Source organism: Rhyacophila brunnea, unplaced genomic scaffold, assembly GCF_057557595.1.
Source record: "Rhyacophila brunnea isolate RB1 unplaced genomic scaffold, BYU_Rbru_1.0 scaffold_19, whole genome shotgun sequence".
Classification (NCBI taxonomy): Eukaryota; Metazoa; Arthropoda; class Insecta; order Trichoptera; family Rhyacophilidae; genus Rhyacophila; species Rhyacophila brunnea.
The window spans coordinates 29,752,186-29,764,740 of NW_028232848.1; the positions used below are offsets into that span (position 1 = coordinate 29,752,186).

Sequence of the window (12,555 nt, forward strand, 5' to 3'; positions counted from 1 at the left end):
AAATGTCATTTTGATTTCCATAATAACGCACATATATATTAATAATTTTGTTGCTAGAACCACCCTCTTAGCAACCAATAATAGTGGATTGGATTACGGATTTCTTCCGAAATAAATTTTCATACAAAACAGATTTAACTGAAAATGAATTCAATTCTACATACAGATGGCTAAAAGTATTAAAATAATGCATTGGCATCGTGTTTCAAATGTCTAGCTAGTCATGAAGTTTGTTAAAAATCGATTGTAAGATTTGTACTGGATAAACAACCACTGGACAAACAAGAATACGAGCTAAGAAAACGTGGTAAAAATTAAGGGCAAATAGGTATATGTACTAATTATATTTTCTTAATTTTCAGGTATTGGAGCATTAGACGATCATGTTCTTAAGACAGCCACACTTAGTACTACTGTATTCTGTCCGTCATTTAGCGAAATGCAAATGTTTGCAGTTCCTATTTTAAGAGTTGCCGTTGAAACACAGCATCCGAGTGACATGCCAAAACTTGTTAAAGGTATGTAGTTATTTTACAAAGTTTGTTCAAAAATTTGGGTTAAGTTTAAAACTAAATAATGAATGCAACACATAAATCTGAAACATTTACCAACCCCTGACCTACACAAATGATTATTTGTCTTTAATTTGATTTTATATGTAAGCAGAATAAATCAATCATAGTAAAGTCATTGATAGAAAAGAATATTAAAATCAGAAATGACTGTATTCTGATAACTAAGATAAAAAATAAACTGTGTTTTTCTTTTCTAGGCTTAAAGCTTTTAAATCAAGCTGATGCATGTGTCCAAGTATTGGTACAGGAGACGGGGGAACACGTTTTACTCACCGCTGGAGAAGTCCACTTAGAGAGGTGTTTGGAAGATCTCAGGTAACACTTTGGTATTTATTCCTGCACTATTAAGGCACACAGATTTAATGTTTTGAAAGTTGAGGTCTCCTGCCCAGAAGAGACAGTTGGCAACCCTTGGGTGGAATTGAATCAATGTTCATTCAAAATAAATCATAACTCTACCAAGAAACTGTTTATTTCCAAAAATTTCCAAATCCAAAAGTCTGCATATTAATAAAAAGTATTTCGAAAACTTATCAAAAGCGTATGAAAAAATTATTTATAGAAATCAATAAATTAAAAAGTTGCAAACAAATGTCGATATTTCCAATTTTATTTTGTTTATATTAATTGCAATTAGTCATTTGGAAATACAATATGATGTGAAAAAATAAACTATCGTTACAACCAGTCATTTAAGCTTCAAATACAGAATGTCATTTACACAAATACATATTCAATTGTGAATTTATCTGTATGTGTTTGGAAATAGACATTTCAATTATTCTTAAATCTTAGTTGTCACGATAAAAAATCTTCACCAAGTCTGCAATTTCTTCAAATTCAGTTTCCCAGTTTGCATTTGTTGGTGTCGGGAAGATGCTATCAATTAAGATGGACTCCATTATCAGAGGAAGAATGGGAAAGAACAGGGAAAGAATAGAAAAATAGATATATTATTTATAACTTACTCATATTCTGGTCTCTTTTCAGCACAAGATATGCAAAAGTACCGATTTCTGTGTCCGAACCAATCGTTCCCTTCAGAGAGACAATCATTGAACCGCCTCGTACCGACATGGTCAATGAAGACATTGACGCGCAAAATGCTGCCAAACCGACCGAGAGTAATGAAAAACAGGATGCCGATAAAACTATCACAATGCAAACGCCTAATAAACAGTGCGTAATAAAAATAAAAGCAATACCATTGCCACAGGAAGTTACGAATTTGTTGGAGAAGAAATCTGACATACTAAAAATGTTACATTCTCAGTCGATGTCTAGTTTAAAGATGCAAACTACTGTTCAAATTGAAGTCGAGCATGTTGAAAATGATTTCGTTAACCTAAATGTTAAAAATGAGTCTTCGCCGAGTACTTCTGAGACTAATGAAACAACTCTGATTTGTAATCAAACCAATGAGCTTAATTCTCGAACTTTAAAAACTATCGAGTTGTTTAAAACCGAGTTAAAAAATGCCTTTGACTCGGCGGGTCCCGAATGGCACAATGCGACTGAAGAAATCTGGTCGGCAGGCCCAAGAAAATGCGGCCCTAATATTTTACTTAACCGAATAAAAGACTACAAAAAGTCACTGTTTGATTTTGATCTTGAAATCGTCGACGATGTGAAAGATCCTCGGAGTGATTTCACCAGCAGTTTCGTGAATGGTTTCCAATTGGCAACTCTGGCCGGTCCTCTGTGCGAAGAACCTATCATGGGAGTTGCGTTTGCCGTTGAGGAGTGGACAATGTCGAAAGGTGATCAAGATGAACTGGTTGCATCCAGCCAACCTTATGGACCATTTTCTGGTGAGCATTATTACTATTACCTTCTTAATATAAACTTTACTAAAATTACCATTACCAAAATAAACCTTCTGCATAAATGTTACGTAACATATTATGTCTAAAAACTGGTATTGTTTGCCGTCTATTTGAAACCATTTTTATGAGGATTTGGTGTTATACCCCGTTTACACATGCATGGATTTACTGTTGACAGTTAGTATTATCGCGGGCATAACAATAAAATGTATGAGTAAACATATATTATCCTGCAGTTGCAAGCTTGCATGCATCAATCAAAAAACTTTGGGAGCTTCCGAATTTTCATGCGACAGGTGGATTTTTTCGATGGCGCCTGCACAGTAGAACGATAGTGGCGAACCTGCCGCTAAAAAATGAACATTGTGAGGTGAACCGATTTTCACAAGTCAAATAGTACTATAAAATGACAAAATCGTGTCTTGCTTACTCTTGAAGAATGAGATTGGCGGATAGTAAGCAATTTTATGTTTAAACAGTTATTATCGCGATAGTTTAAAATACACACTATTGCTGCAAATAAATACATGCACTTGTACAGGCGCTATTATGCCCGATTTTAGAAGGCATGTCATACTTCAAATTACAATTACTCCATAACATGATTTCGAGACACCAACTTTTGGTAGTAACCCCATGTAATGTTGTTTCATAGGTCAAATTATGTCAGCTGTAAAAGAAGGGTGTCGCAAGGCTTTCCAGGCTCAGCCGCAGCGCATCATGGCCGCCATGTACTCCTGCCACATCAACGTAAAGGCGCAAGTATTAGGTAAGTTTTTTTATTCATTTCTGTTTCATAATAATAAATACTTAAATGACTTACACAATGAACTTGATAAATATGCAATACATTAAGGTCTACTTATACATCGAAATGAATATTGATTAAAATATAAATATACTTATTATAATGTTAAGAGTTAGGTATAAGAATGGTGAACTATTATTTACATCACAATATAATATTATTTTCAATACAATGCTTTCTTAAAATATCTATGTAATTAAACTGAATGGACACGAAAGGTCTACAATATCAGATTAATTACAATAACTCTAAAACTATATTAAGGCAGATATTGTTATTTTAATTTACTATGAATAAATCAATCTTTTCCATACAATTCAGACAAATTAATAATGTGTATGTTTATTTTTCACATCGAATTAAGGAAAATATGTATTTTAATTACTTATTGAATTTATTAATCCCAAGTGATACCAAAGTACATAATATTATTGTGATTTTTATAAAACAGCTTATCTATTGTCAATAGCGTTTGGTGTTTTAGTGTAAAAGTTATAAAAACTGTGTTCAACAGGATAAGCGCGGTAAATATATTTATCGTAACCCAAATAAATATTACCCAAAATTAAAATACCGTAAAGCAGGGGAGGGGCTTGTGAGCTTCGTGAATAAGGCGACAAATAACTTTAACTATTTTTCTAGGAAAACTATATAGTTAGGTAGTATCTTATGTAAAGGAATATAAATAACATTCAATGTAAATGGATCAACCCTGATTTAGTAAAGACGATTAAAAATAATGTTGACATTAACAACTCTATAATTTGAATTATGCTGTAATTCTAATTTTTCATCGATAATAATTATTAACATCACCAAATGGATTTCGAATAAAACGTTCTTAATTCAATTTGTGTTAGATCTTAGTTAGGCAAGACAATTAATTATTCTTTTATGTTATTCAAATAAACCAAAAAAGATAGTTACAAAATAGTTGTAATTCGAATTATTTCGATGTTTTGGTCCATTTAAATTTGAATTAACAAGGGTTTATTATAATTATATATATATATATATATATATATTTCAATTTGATACAATGCTATTAAAATGGTTGAATTTAATAATATTTATGTATTCAATAAATGTATCTCAATATCATAAAAATATGAGCATTTCTTTGACATAGTTCATTGATACTTATTATTGGTTACGATTAATTCTAATAGTAAAAAATTCAATTACTCATTATTAAAAAAATATTTTTCTACTTCTACAGAAGACAACATCGCAATAAATAGTGCTTTAAAACATGTCAGCAAGAATTATTATAGAAATGCACTTTATCCCAGAGCTTTCACCACAAATATATTTTAAATACATTCATATACTTTGAAATGAATTAATACATATTAAATTATTTCGGTTATTAACTTATTACTTCGCAATTGGTATGAAACTATTTGACTTTTTCCATAAATAAGATAAAATTGAAGTCAAAATTCATTCCAGAAATTCATAGAATATTCAAATTTAACAAGGAAAATATAGATCCACATTAATTCAAAATAATTTTGACCTGAGCATGATAGCACTAATAGCATTGTTTTAGAAAAGATAGTAGTGACTTTTGATCGATAATATGAGTTATGACCACAGAACAGATAAATAAATATAATTCAGATAGGCTATACGCCAATACACCACATTTTTAAGCAGGGTTTTGAATGTGAGTGTCCTACGAAAATGAAACACATAAACGTGCAATAGTGTGTGTTACACCATTCAAATACACCAATATTGAATGAGTGACAGTGCATAAACCGAGAGCAGTTGTCAGAATGTAGGACAAGCTTAGAATGACGTATTCTTGACACATGTTAAGTTTATCTCATATTCTTCCACCCTCGAGATCAGTTGTCTGTTACTCCACTCCCGTTAGATATTTTAGTTCCCATTAATTCTGTGTTCCCTGATTTATGACATATGTACACTTATTAAACACTGACTCGACAGTTAAGGTGAAATAGTAAGCTGCACCATACTAATTACCTGTTACCAAATTCATAATATGTCATTCTTACTTTTACCAAGCTGTCATGATAGTTGGACTTGAATTAAATTATTAATTTTGACATAAAACTACCCAAACTGTGTTATATATTATTATACCTATGTATAGGTAAATCGTTTTACAGTGGCACCATGGGTACGGCAAATGCGGTTTGCAGTTGTAGTGGTATTGTTTGCTAGCATTGAAACAGGCATTGTCGCAAGCAATTCAATACACGCGCGAATCGCCTATGGTGCCACTGTAGAACGATTTACCTATACCATTGGGTCTATTCTATACTTATCGAACACTAAATTGATAAATAGTATCAAACTTAGGGTAGGTTTGTATCAAAATATTAGCACGTATTGTAACAATTACACGAAGCCGGTTTTTATTGTTGCAATAAGTGCGATATTTTAACAGCAGCAAGATAGGTGCTGTTAAAATATAGCACTTATTGCAACAATAAAAACCGGCTTCGTGTAATTGTTACAATAAGTGCTAATATTTTGATACAAACCTACCCTAAGTTTGATAATATTTTTCACTTTATCACTTTAGCGGTCGATAAGCATAGAATAGACCCACATGAGTAGATTTTTTTATTTTATGATTCAGTGCACATGTTATATATTGTGAAGGACTGTCCTGAATACATGAGTATCTATTTAGAATTTGAAATATTATGTATTTATTGATAGCCACTACAAGATAAAACTTTGTATAAATCGAATTATTATTTTTGTGAAACACCGATTGATCAGCTATTGGTAGGTACATGAATTAGTCCAAAATCAAAGAGTCTTCAGTGGGTCTATTCTATACTTATCGAACACTAAATTGATAAATAGTATCAAACTTAGGGTAGGTTTGTATCAAAATATTAGCACTTATTGTAACAATTACACGAAGCCGGTTTTTATTGTTGCAATAAGTGCGATATTTTAACAGCAGCAAGATAGGTGCTGTTAAAATATAGCACTTATTGCAACAATAAAAACCGGCTTCGTGTAATTGTTACAATAAGTGCTAATATTTTGATACAAACCTACCCTAAGTTTGATAGTATTTTTCACTTTATCACTTTAGCGGTCGATAAGCATAGAATAGACCCACAGGATATAATAAATTATTTTCTTGTTATATCAGTGTTCTTTTTTTAAATATTGATAATGTTTTGTTTTTAATATATAGTAGGTAATCGAATAATCTTTTTGCTGGCCCATTAAAATTAAAAACATTATGTATTAAGGTGGATGACAATAATACTAGTTATAATATATTATATTGTCATAGAAGTTTAGAAGATATTATTAAAAGCCCTATTCCTTTTTTATCCGTATACTTGTCGTCACGAATGCATACTGGAATTATTGTCAATGATTACAGGGTTAGAATAAAAATATTAGGTATATGAATATCTTTAGAATGAATTTTTCTGTTTTATATAAAATAAAGTTTGTCTATGAAAATATTTTCTTGCATCAAATAAATTTATAACAACATTCTATAATTTCTTCAGTCGTTTTATAAAATGTAGGTGCATCATTGTTTATAAATGTAGTTATTTCTAAATAACAGGATGTGTGTCGAAGCATATTATGGGGGAGTGTAACGCTATTGGGGACATCTAGTGTTGAAATTACGAAACATGCAATTAAATACAATTGACCAAAATATAGTTTTATTCATTTTTTTCATGGCAGTTCACACGATTTTTTTTAAAAATGATTTATAGTTTTACTATATTTTTAATTTTATTTAAGAAACATTGCAGGAAATCAAAATTGAATTTTACTCTAAATTCTATATATTTATTTTATACCAAATCGAGACTTTATTTATATGACAATATTTTTTTAGTAATTTTTGACATATTTTACTAAATATTCATTTTGAAATCGTTCGCAATAATTAATAATATTATATTCCATCAATGACGATAATCTGATAAATAAGTAATTGTTTTTATATTATTGCTTCAAATAATAATTATGGTAGTAGGTAGCTGGTGTCAAACAAAACTTGGTTAAAATGTGTTTAATTGCATGTCTCGTAATTTCGTCACTAGATGTCAACAATAACTTTATAGGTATCCAACCTTATAATTTGAGATATTAAAATAGAAATAAATAATGTACGTTTTAATAAAATAAATATTTGAGACAGTTTCGTAAATTTTTCTACATAACATTATGTATTATCAAGAAACCATCCCATTGACACTTGACCATTTTCCTAAACGCAGGACTACAATAATCATTAACTTCGCAATATTAAATAAAATTCTAATGGCATATCGGCTTAATTATCCCAGTCGGCTGACAGGGCTAATTCTCTGGCCTTCTCCCACGGGAATGGCGGACTGTCGGCGATGTTCTGCCGTCTCGTGTCCCTGGTCATCCGCGCCATTCTATTGTAGTAAACTCCTGGGCCGATGTATCCAGGATACCTCGTGTATGAAGTCTCTTGATTATAATGAGGCTGCGAATAGCCAACTTTGTAAGAGCTTGTGGGTTGCGCCGATGGAGTGCTGTACCCTGAAATTATACAAAATGTATATGTATTTTCCCGTAGTATGTGGGTAATTACGAGTTTGGAAATGTCTTCGTTTGTCAAGTTTTCAAAAATACTTACATACTTAGCTACCATCAAAATTAATAATGCACATAGAAAATAAACAATTTAAAATACTGTTAAACATTAAAAATAGGTACCTATTCAAAATGATACACTATTTGTTTTGACGTTTTCGAATATCGAATAAAACTATAAATCAATGGTACCAATATTTAGGCAAACAGAAAATAATAATGTCCGATTTTCAGCATCTTTAATGACAGCTGATTTTTAATTAATTTCTCTATGAAAAGTAAAATAATAAAATGAACTTCACGCATGCTTATTATATTTAAGCATATTTTAGCAACAATTTAAATATAGCTGAACTATAGTTTTACACATTTTTTTAAATTGTGATCTTTGTATGTTTGTATTTTATTCGAGAACCATAGATATGTGAAGAAAATAATTACCTGTAGAAGTAAATTGATCTTGGATTGGTTGAACACACATCATGCCGTAAACTCTTATGCCGGGCACTGATGCGTATGTGGGCTGATCATGTGACATAGGGCCCTCTGAAAATAAAAAAATGCGAATATTTATAAACACTAATTATTATTGTAATTCTTTATAAGCCAATGCCTAATGAATGTTTCTGATCATAAAACTTTGCGACCTGAAAGATATAGAATAATTTAAAACGATTTTAAATCCTTAATTATCTTCTTCCCATAGTTCCTCTTCAACCAATTGCGAGATGGAAACCATTTCCTTTAATTTCTAATATTTGATGCATGGCCCGGTTTATACATTTTGGCATTAGTGTGATGCTATGATTTCCTCGCTCACACCCTTATGCAGAGCATATTACCACCGTGCGGCCAGTCTCTTTATGTCACCGTCTATATGACGACAGGCTGCATGGTTCGGTTTGTTATTATCTCGTTTCTGATTAAATGTATACCACTGGAGTTGTCGCCATAATATGTTGGCTGAAAAAAAAGAGCTTCTTAATTCCGTCCAACCTTTGGTTGGACCGGTTGACCATTGCGATTTGTTCTGTATTTGGGAAATTTTATTATCTTTCAAAAATTTTGCGGCATCTTACCTACTTCGAGTGAAAATGCCCGACCATAACATATTTGATAAAAAAACAAGATTTTGGAAGATTACTCCTGATACGGTCTGCATAACTGTAAAGGGCGACTAACGTTTGTTACGACACGATATACGCTTGCATATGTGGTGGGAAAAACATACCACACCGGTCTCGAAGCTTAACATACGGTTGGTCTGAGTCATCTTACGGTGCTATGACTTATATGGTAAAGTATCAATGTTATGTGTAACAGCATCTATCTTAATATAGACTGGCCTTATCCGTGGTGGAAAAAACAACTAGTATCGAGAGCTTTATGTATCTGGAGAGGGTTACACAACATATATTATGGTACTTTGGAAAGAGCTATTATTATCCAATGATAATATTGTTAATAGTCAAAACAGCATTCAACTCAATGTGAAATATAAATTATAAATTAAATAAGTGATTCATTACTTTTGTTGTAAGATATATGGGAATGAACAGGAAAAGTAAAAACAGTCTGTAATGGCCAGTCTGTGGGAATAGTAATGACAGGTAATTTTATTCAGTTGGCAGGACTGGTGTCCATAGATAAAATACAATAATTATTGCGTATGGCTATAAGAGGAAGTAATATTATGTGGCTATAATGGTTGGGTAATATAACAATGCGCCTATTAATAGTTATATGATGGCAGTAATTAAAACCCGTACCTTTCCCGAGATAGTTTTAATTGTTTTAATATTGAATCTAATCTGCGATAACCGGTAAAACCTGGTCGTAATAAAATTGCTAAAGTTGAATCAATTAGAATTTAAATTCAGTACCTTCAGTCGATAATATTAAAGTTAAGTATACAGCAATTGGTTTCTATCTATACACACCTAGAACAAATTCTTCAGGACATCTGCAGATCACCAGGTAGTGAGATTTTCCAGTTCTGACATTTTGCAGGGCAAGCAGTGACCAGTCTCTTGGTGCTCGACATTCCCTCATCTCGGATGTTGCTTCACAGGTCTTAACTAGAGTTACAGCTTTGTGGGCGTACTGAAACACAATTTTGACACAACACATTATGAACTGTGAAATATAAAACGTGGAAATATGAAAGATATCAAAGTAAAGTATTTAATTGTCATCATATGAGTCGTATAGTGTCAAAAGTAGAACTGTCGCAAATATATCGAAATTTAACTAAGTATGCCAAATTATTCTTCTGACCATAATGTACGACTAGCAATATAATATTCGAATCAAAATCATATCTGTGTGGTATAAAATTGTGATGGAAAAATAGGGCTTGGTATCAGAATTAGAACTGTTCAATACTTTGGAAACAAAAGTAGAACTGTTGAATTTGAATTGAATTTCTAATTTCTAAATGTAGAAACATATTTCATGCTATTATAACACTAAAAACTCCAACAAAACGTTTTTCATAATTTTCTCGAAATGGTGAATAACGCACAGATCTACTTTTGATACTATACGACTCATATGACGTATTTTACATATTGAATAATATAGCATTTCGAATTGTAACGTGAAGAGACCTGAAAATAATTATCGATACCTGTGCGGTCGATCGAAGTATAATTCGGTAAGAACAGAAGTGGCGTAACCCACGAAAATGTCTAAACGGAGTTAACCATTGGAAGAGGTTCCCCCCTTTACTTTACGCCACTTCTGCTCTGACCTCCTCAATTTATAAACAAGTATTTATTTACATGGAAAAAATTGTGCCCTTTTAAAATAATATAAATATTTTTATAATTAAAGTTTTTTTACTGTCCGTGAAACAAACTCATGAGGCCACTTTTTTCTTCTTAAAATATTGTACTCTCATTTTCTGGTACCCTTCGAATAGAATAAAATTATATTTTTCTGTGTTTCGCACCCCTAACACCCCCGTTTCACGCGTCCTTGGTAATAATGCTGAATTGCTTTTAATCTACAACCGACTCATGAAATCTTGAAATATGATAAATTTTTGCCTTAATTGGAATATTTATAATATGTACATTTAAATATTAATATTTTTTAGGTAGAAGCTTTCCATTTTCTTTATGTTGTAAAATGTAATTCATGACAATAGGCAATTTTTGAGAAAATCATACAAAAACTGATATCGGGATTGTATATCTTAGTTTATTATACCTTCTTTTTGGAGTCCGTTGTCAGTTGTGTGGTATGGAGATCGTCAGCATTGAGAGAAGCTGAACACGGATCCCTATGTCTTGCAGGACAGGCACACAACGGTTGGGTATAGTTGAGTCTCACATACACTGCATTGCAAACCTGTAATTATTACATCAATGATACAGTTCGGTAGATAGGTACGAAGGCTAATAAAACATGTATTTATATGCCATTTGAAATCGTAATATGTTTGATGTCGTAAATGAAAATTACATAAAATAAAAACCTCTATATAATTCATAAGGAAAACAGTAAATGTTATATACATTGGAATTGATTACAAAATGTTACAGGTATAATATAGGTATTATAGCACAGTACCGAATTATCGTAATTATGATCTTAAATGCAATAATGAAAAAAAAATTACATCCGTTTTCTTTCCTCTTCTGCCATCAGTAATGGCTTCAAATGTTTTCGGACATTATGGCCGAAAACATTTTCATACAAATTATAACATGTATCATATCATAATATTATTTCTGTAGTAAGATGGCAAAACAAGATATGTCCGTTTTTCTAAATTGTTCAGGAGAGTAATTTTAAACTTCGAAAAATATTCAAACAATGAACAAATCACATATTGACACAGCTTATTTCTCCCATCCTATAAGACCTAACACCCACGTGGCCGCGCGGCTTATAGCGTCGTGGGACCTAGATTCGAATCCTTGGTTTGGGAAGTAGAAATTGTTTTTAAATCCATGTATGAGAGATGTCAGAGTATAGACCTAATTGGTTGTGCAAGTGGCTGTCATCCATTTTTCGTAAAAACTAAATCTGTTAATACAAACCTCCATTCTGTGGAGGCCCATATAGTCTTATTAGATCGGATATGGTCAACAAAAAAGACCTAGGTTATAGACATACCATATTTTGATATCATGTAGATCGAGTCTGAAGGTCTACATAAATCAATTTGCCAAAAAACGAACATTATCATGTTTTGCCATCGTACTACAGATTTATAGTTTGGCACATGTTTTTGTACCAACACATGTGTACGAATACATTACCAATATTAGATAGTGTTTTACATACCTGTTGAATAGCGCATTCTGGTAAAAGGTAAATGTGCTGATTGTGAGGATAGTAGTGGTATTTGGTTGGTTTTGCCAACACAGACGTTGATCCGGCTGGTAATGGCACCGTCTGAAAATAATTTAAAAAAAAACAAATTAATATGCGATAGATACCCAGCGTTGCCAAACATCTCGATTTTTGCGGGACATCCCGCTTTTTAACCAAAGACAGATTGTCTCGCGCGGGACAGCCAAATTCACGATTATTCAACAAATACAAATAAGACATTTGAGTTATTCCCGGAAAGAGACTAAAAATATTTATTTAATTTATTTTAACCATGCAAACATCTAATTCCTATACCGAACGGGTATTTTCTCAGATGAATTATTGAAAATGGTCTGATGCAAGAAGCAGAATAAATGTTTTATTGAATTGATAAAAATGGAATTACTTCTTCAATTCAACATGATATACG

The 12,555-nt window shown here is 31.9% G+C and overlaps 2 protein-coding genes across 3 annotated transcripts in view; one reads left to right on the top strand and one right to left on the bottom strand.

Moving 5' to 3' along the window:
- Positions 1–12,555, top strand: part of LOC147072894 (elongation factor-like GTPase 1) — a 468,820-nt gene that overhangs the window by 8,017 nt on the left and 448,248 nt on the right. For both annotated transcript variants that reach the window (XM_085945747.1, XM_085945748.1), the window contains exons 7-10: positions 363–518; positions 773–890; positions 1,566–2,386; positions 3,057–3,170. In XM_085945747.1, coding sequence (XP_085801873.1) covers positions 363–518; positions 773–890; positions 1,566–2,386; positions 3,057–3,170 — 1,209 coding nt within the window. The remainder of the gene's footprint in view (positions 1–362; positions 519–772; positions 891–1,565; positions 2,387–3,056; positions 3,171–12,555) is intronic.
- The window catches only part of dsx-c73A (doublesex cognate 73A), a 205,751-nt gene continuing 200,654 nt past the window's right edge, over positions 7,459–12,555 (bottom strand). Inside the window, exons 2-6 of the mRNA XM_085946237.1 lie at positions 12,096–12,206; positions 11,013–11,153; positions 9,740–9,902; positions 8,241–8,345; positions 7,459–7,745 (exon numbers count right to left, since the gene is read on the bottom strand). Of these exons, the coding sequence (XP_085802363.1) occupies positions 7,510–7,745; positions 8,241–8,345; positions 9,740–9,902; positions 11,013–11,153; positions 12,096–12,206 (756 nt within the window). The 3' untranslated portion in view covers positions 7,459–7,509. The remainder of the gene's footprint in view (positions 7,746–8,240; positions 8,346–9,739; positions 9,903–11,012; positions 11,154–12,095; positions 12,207–12,555) is intronic.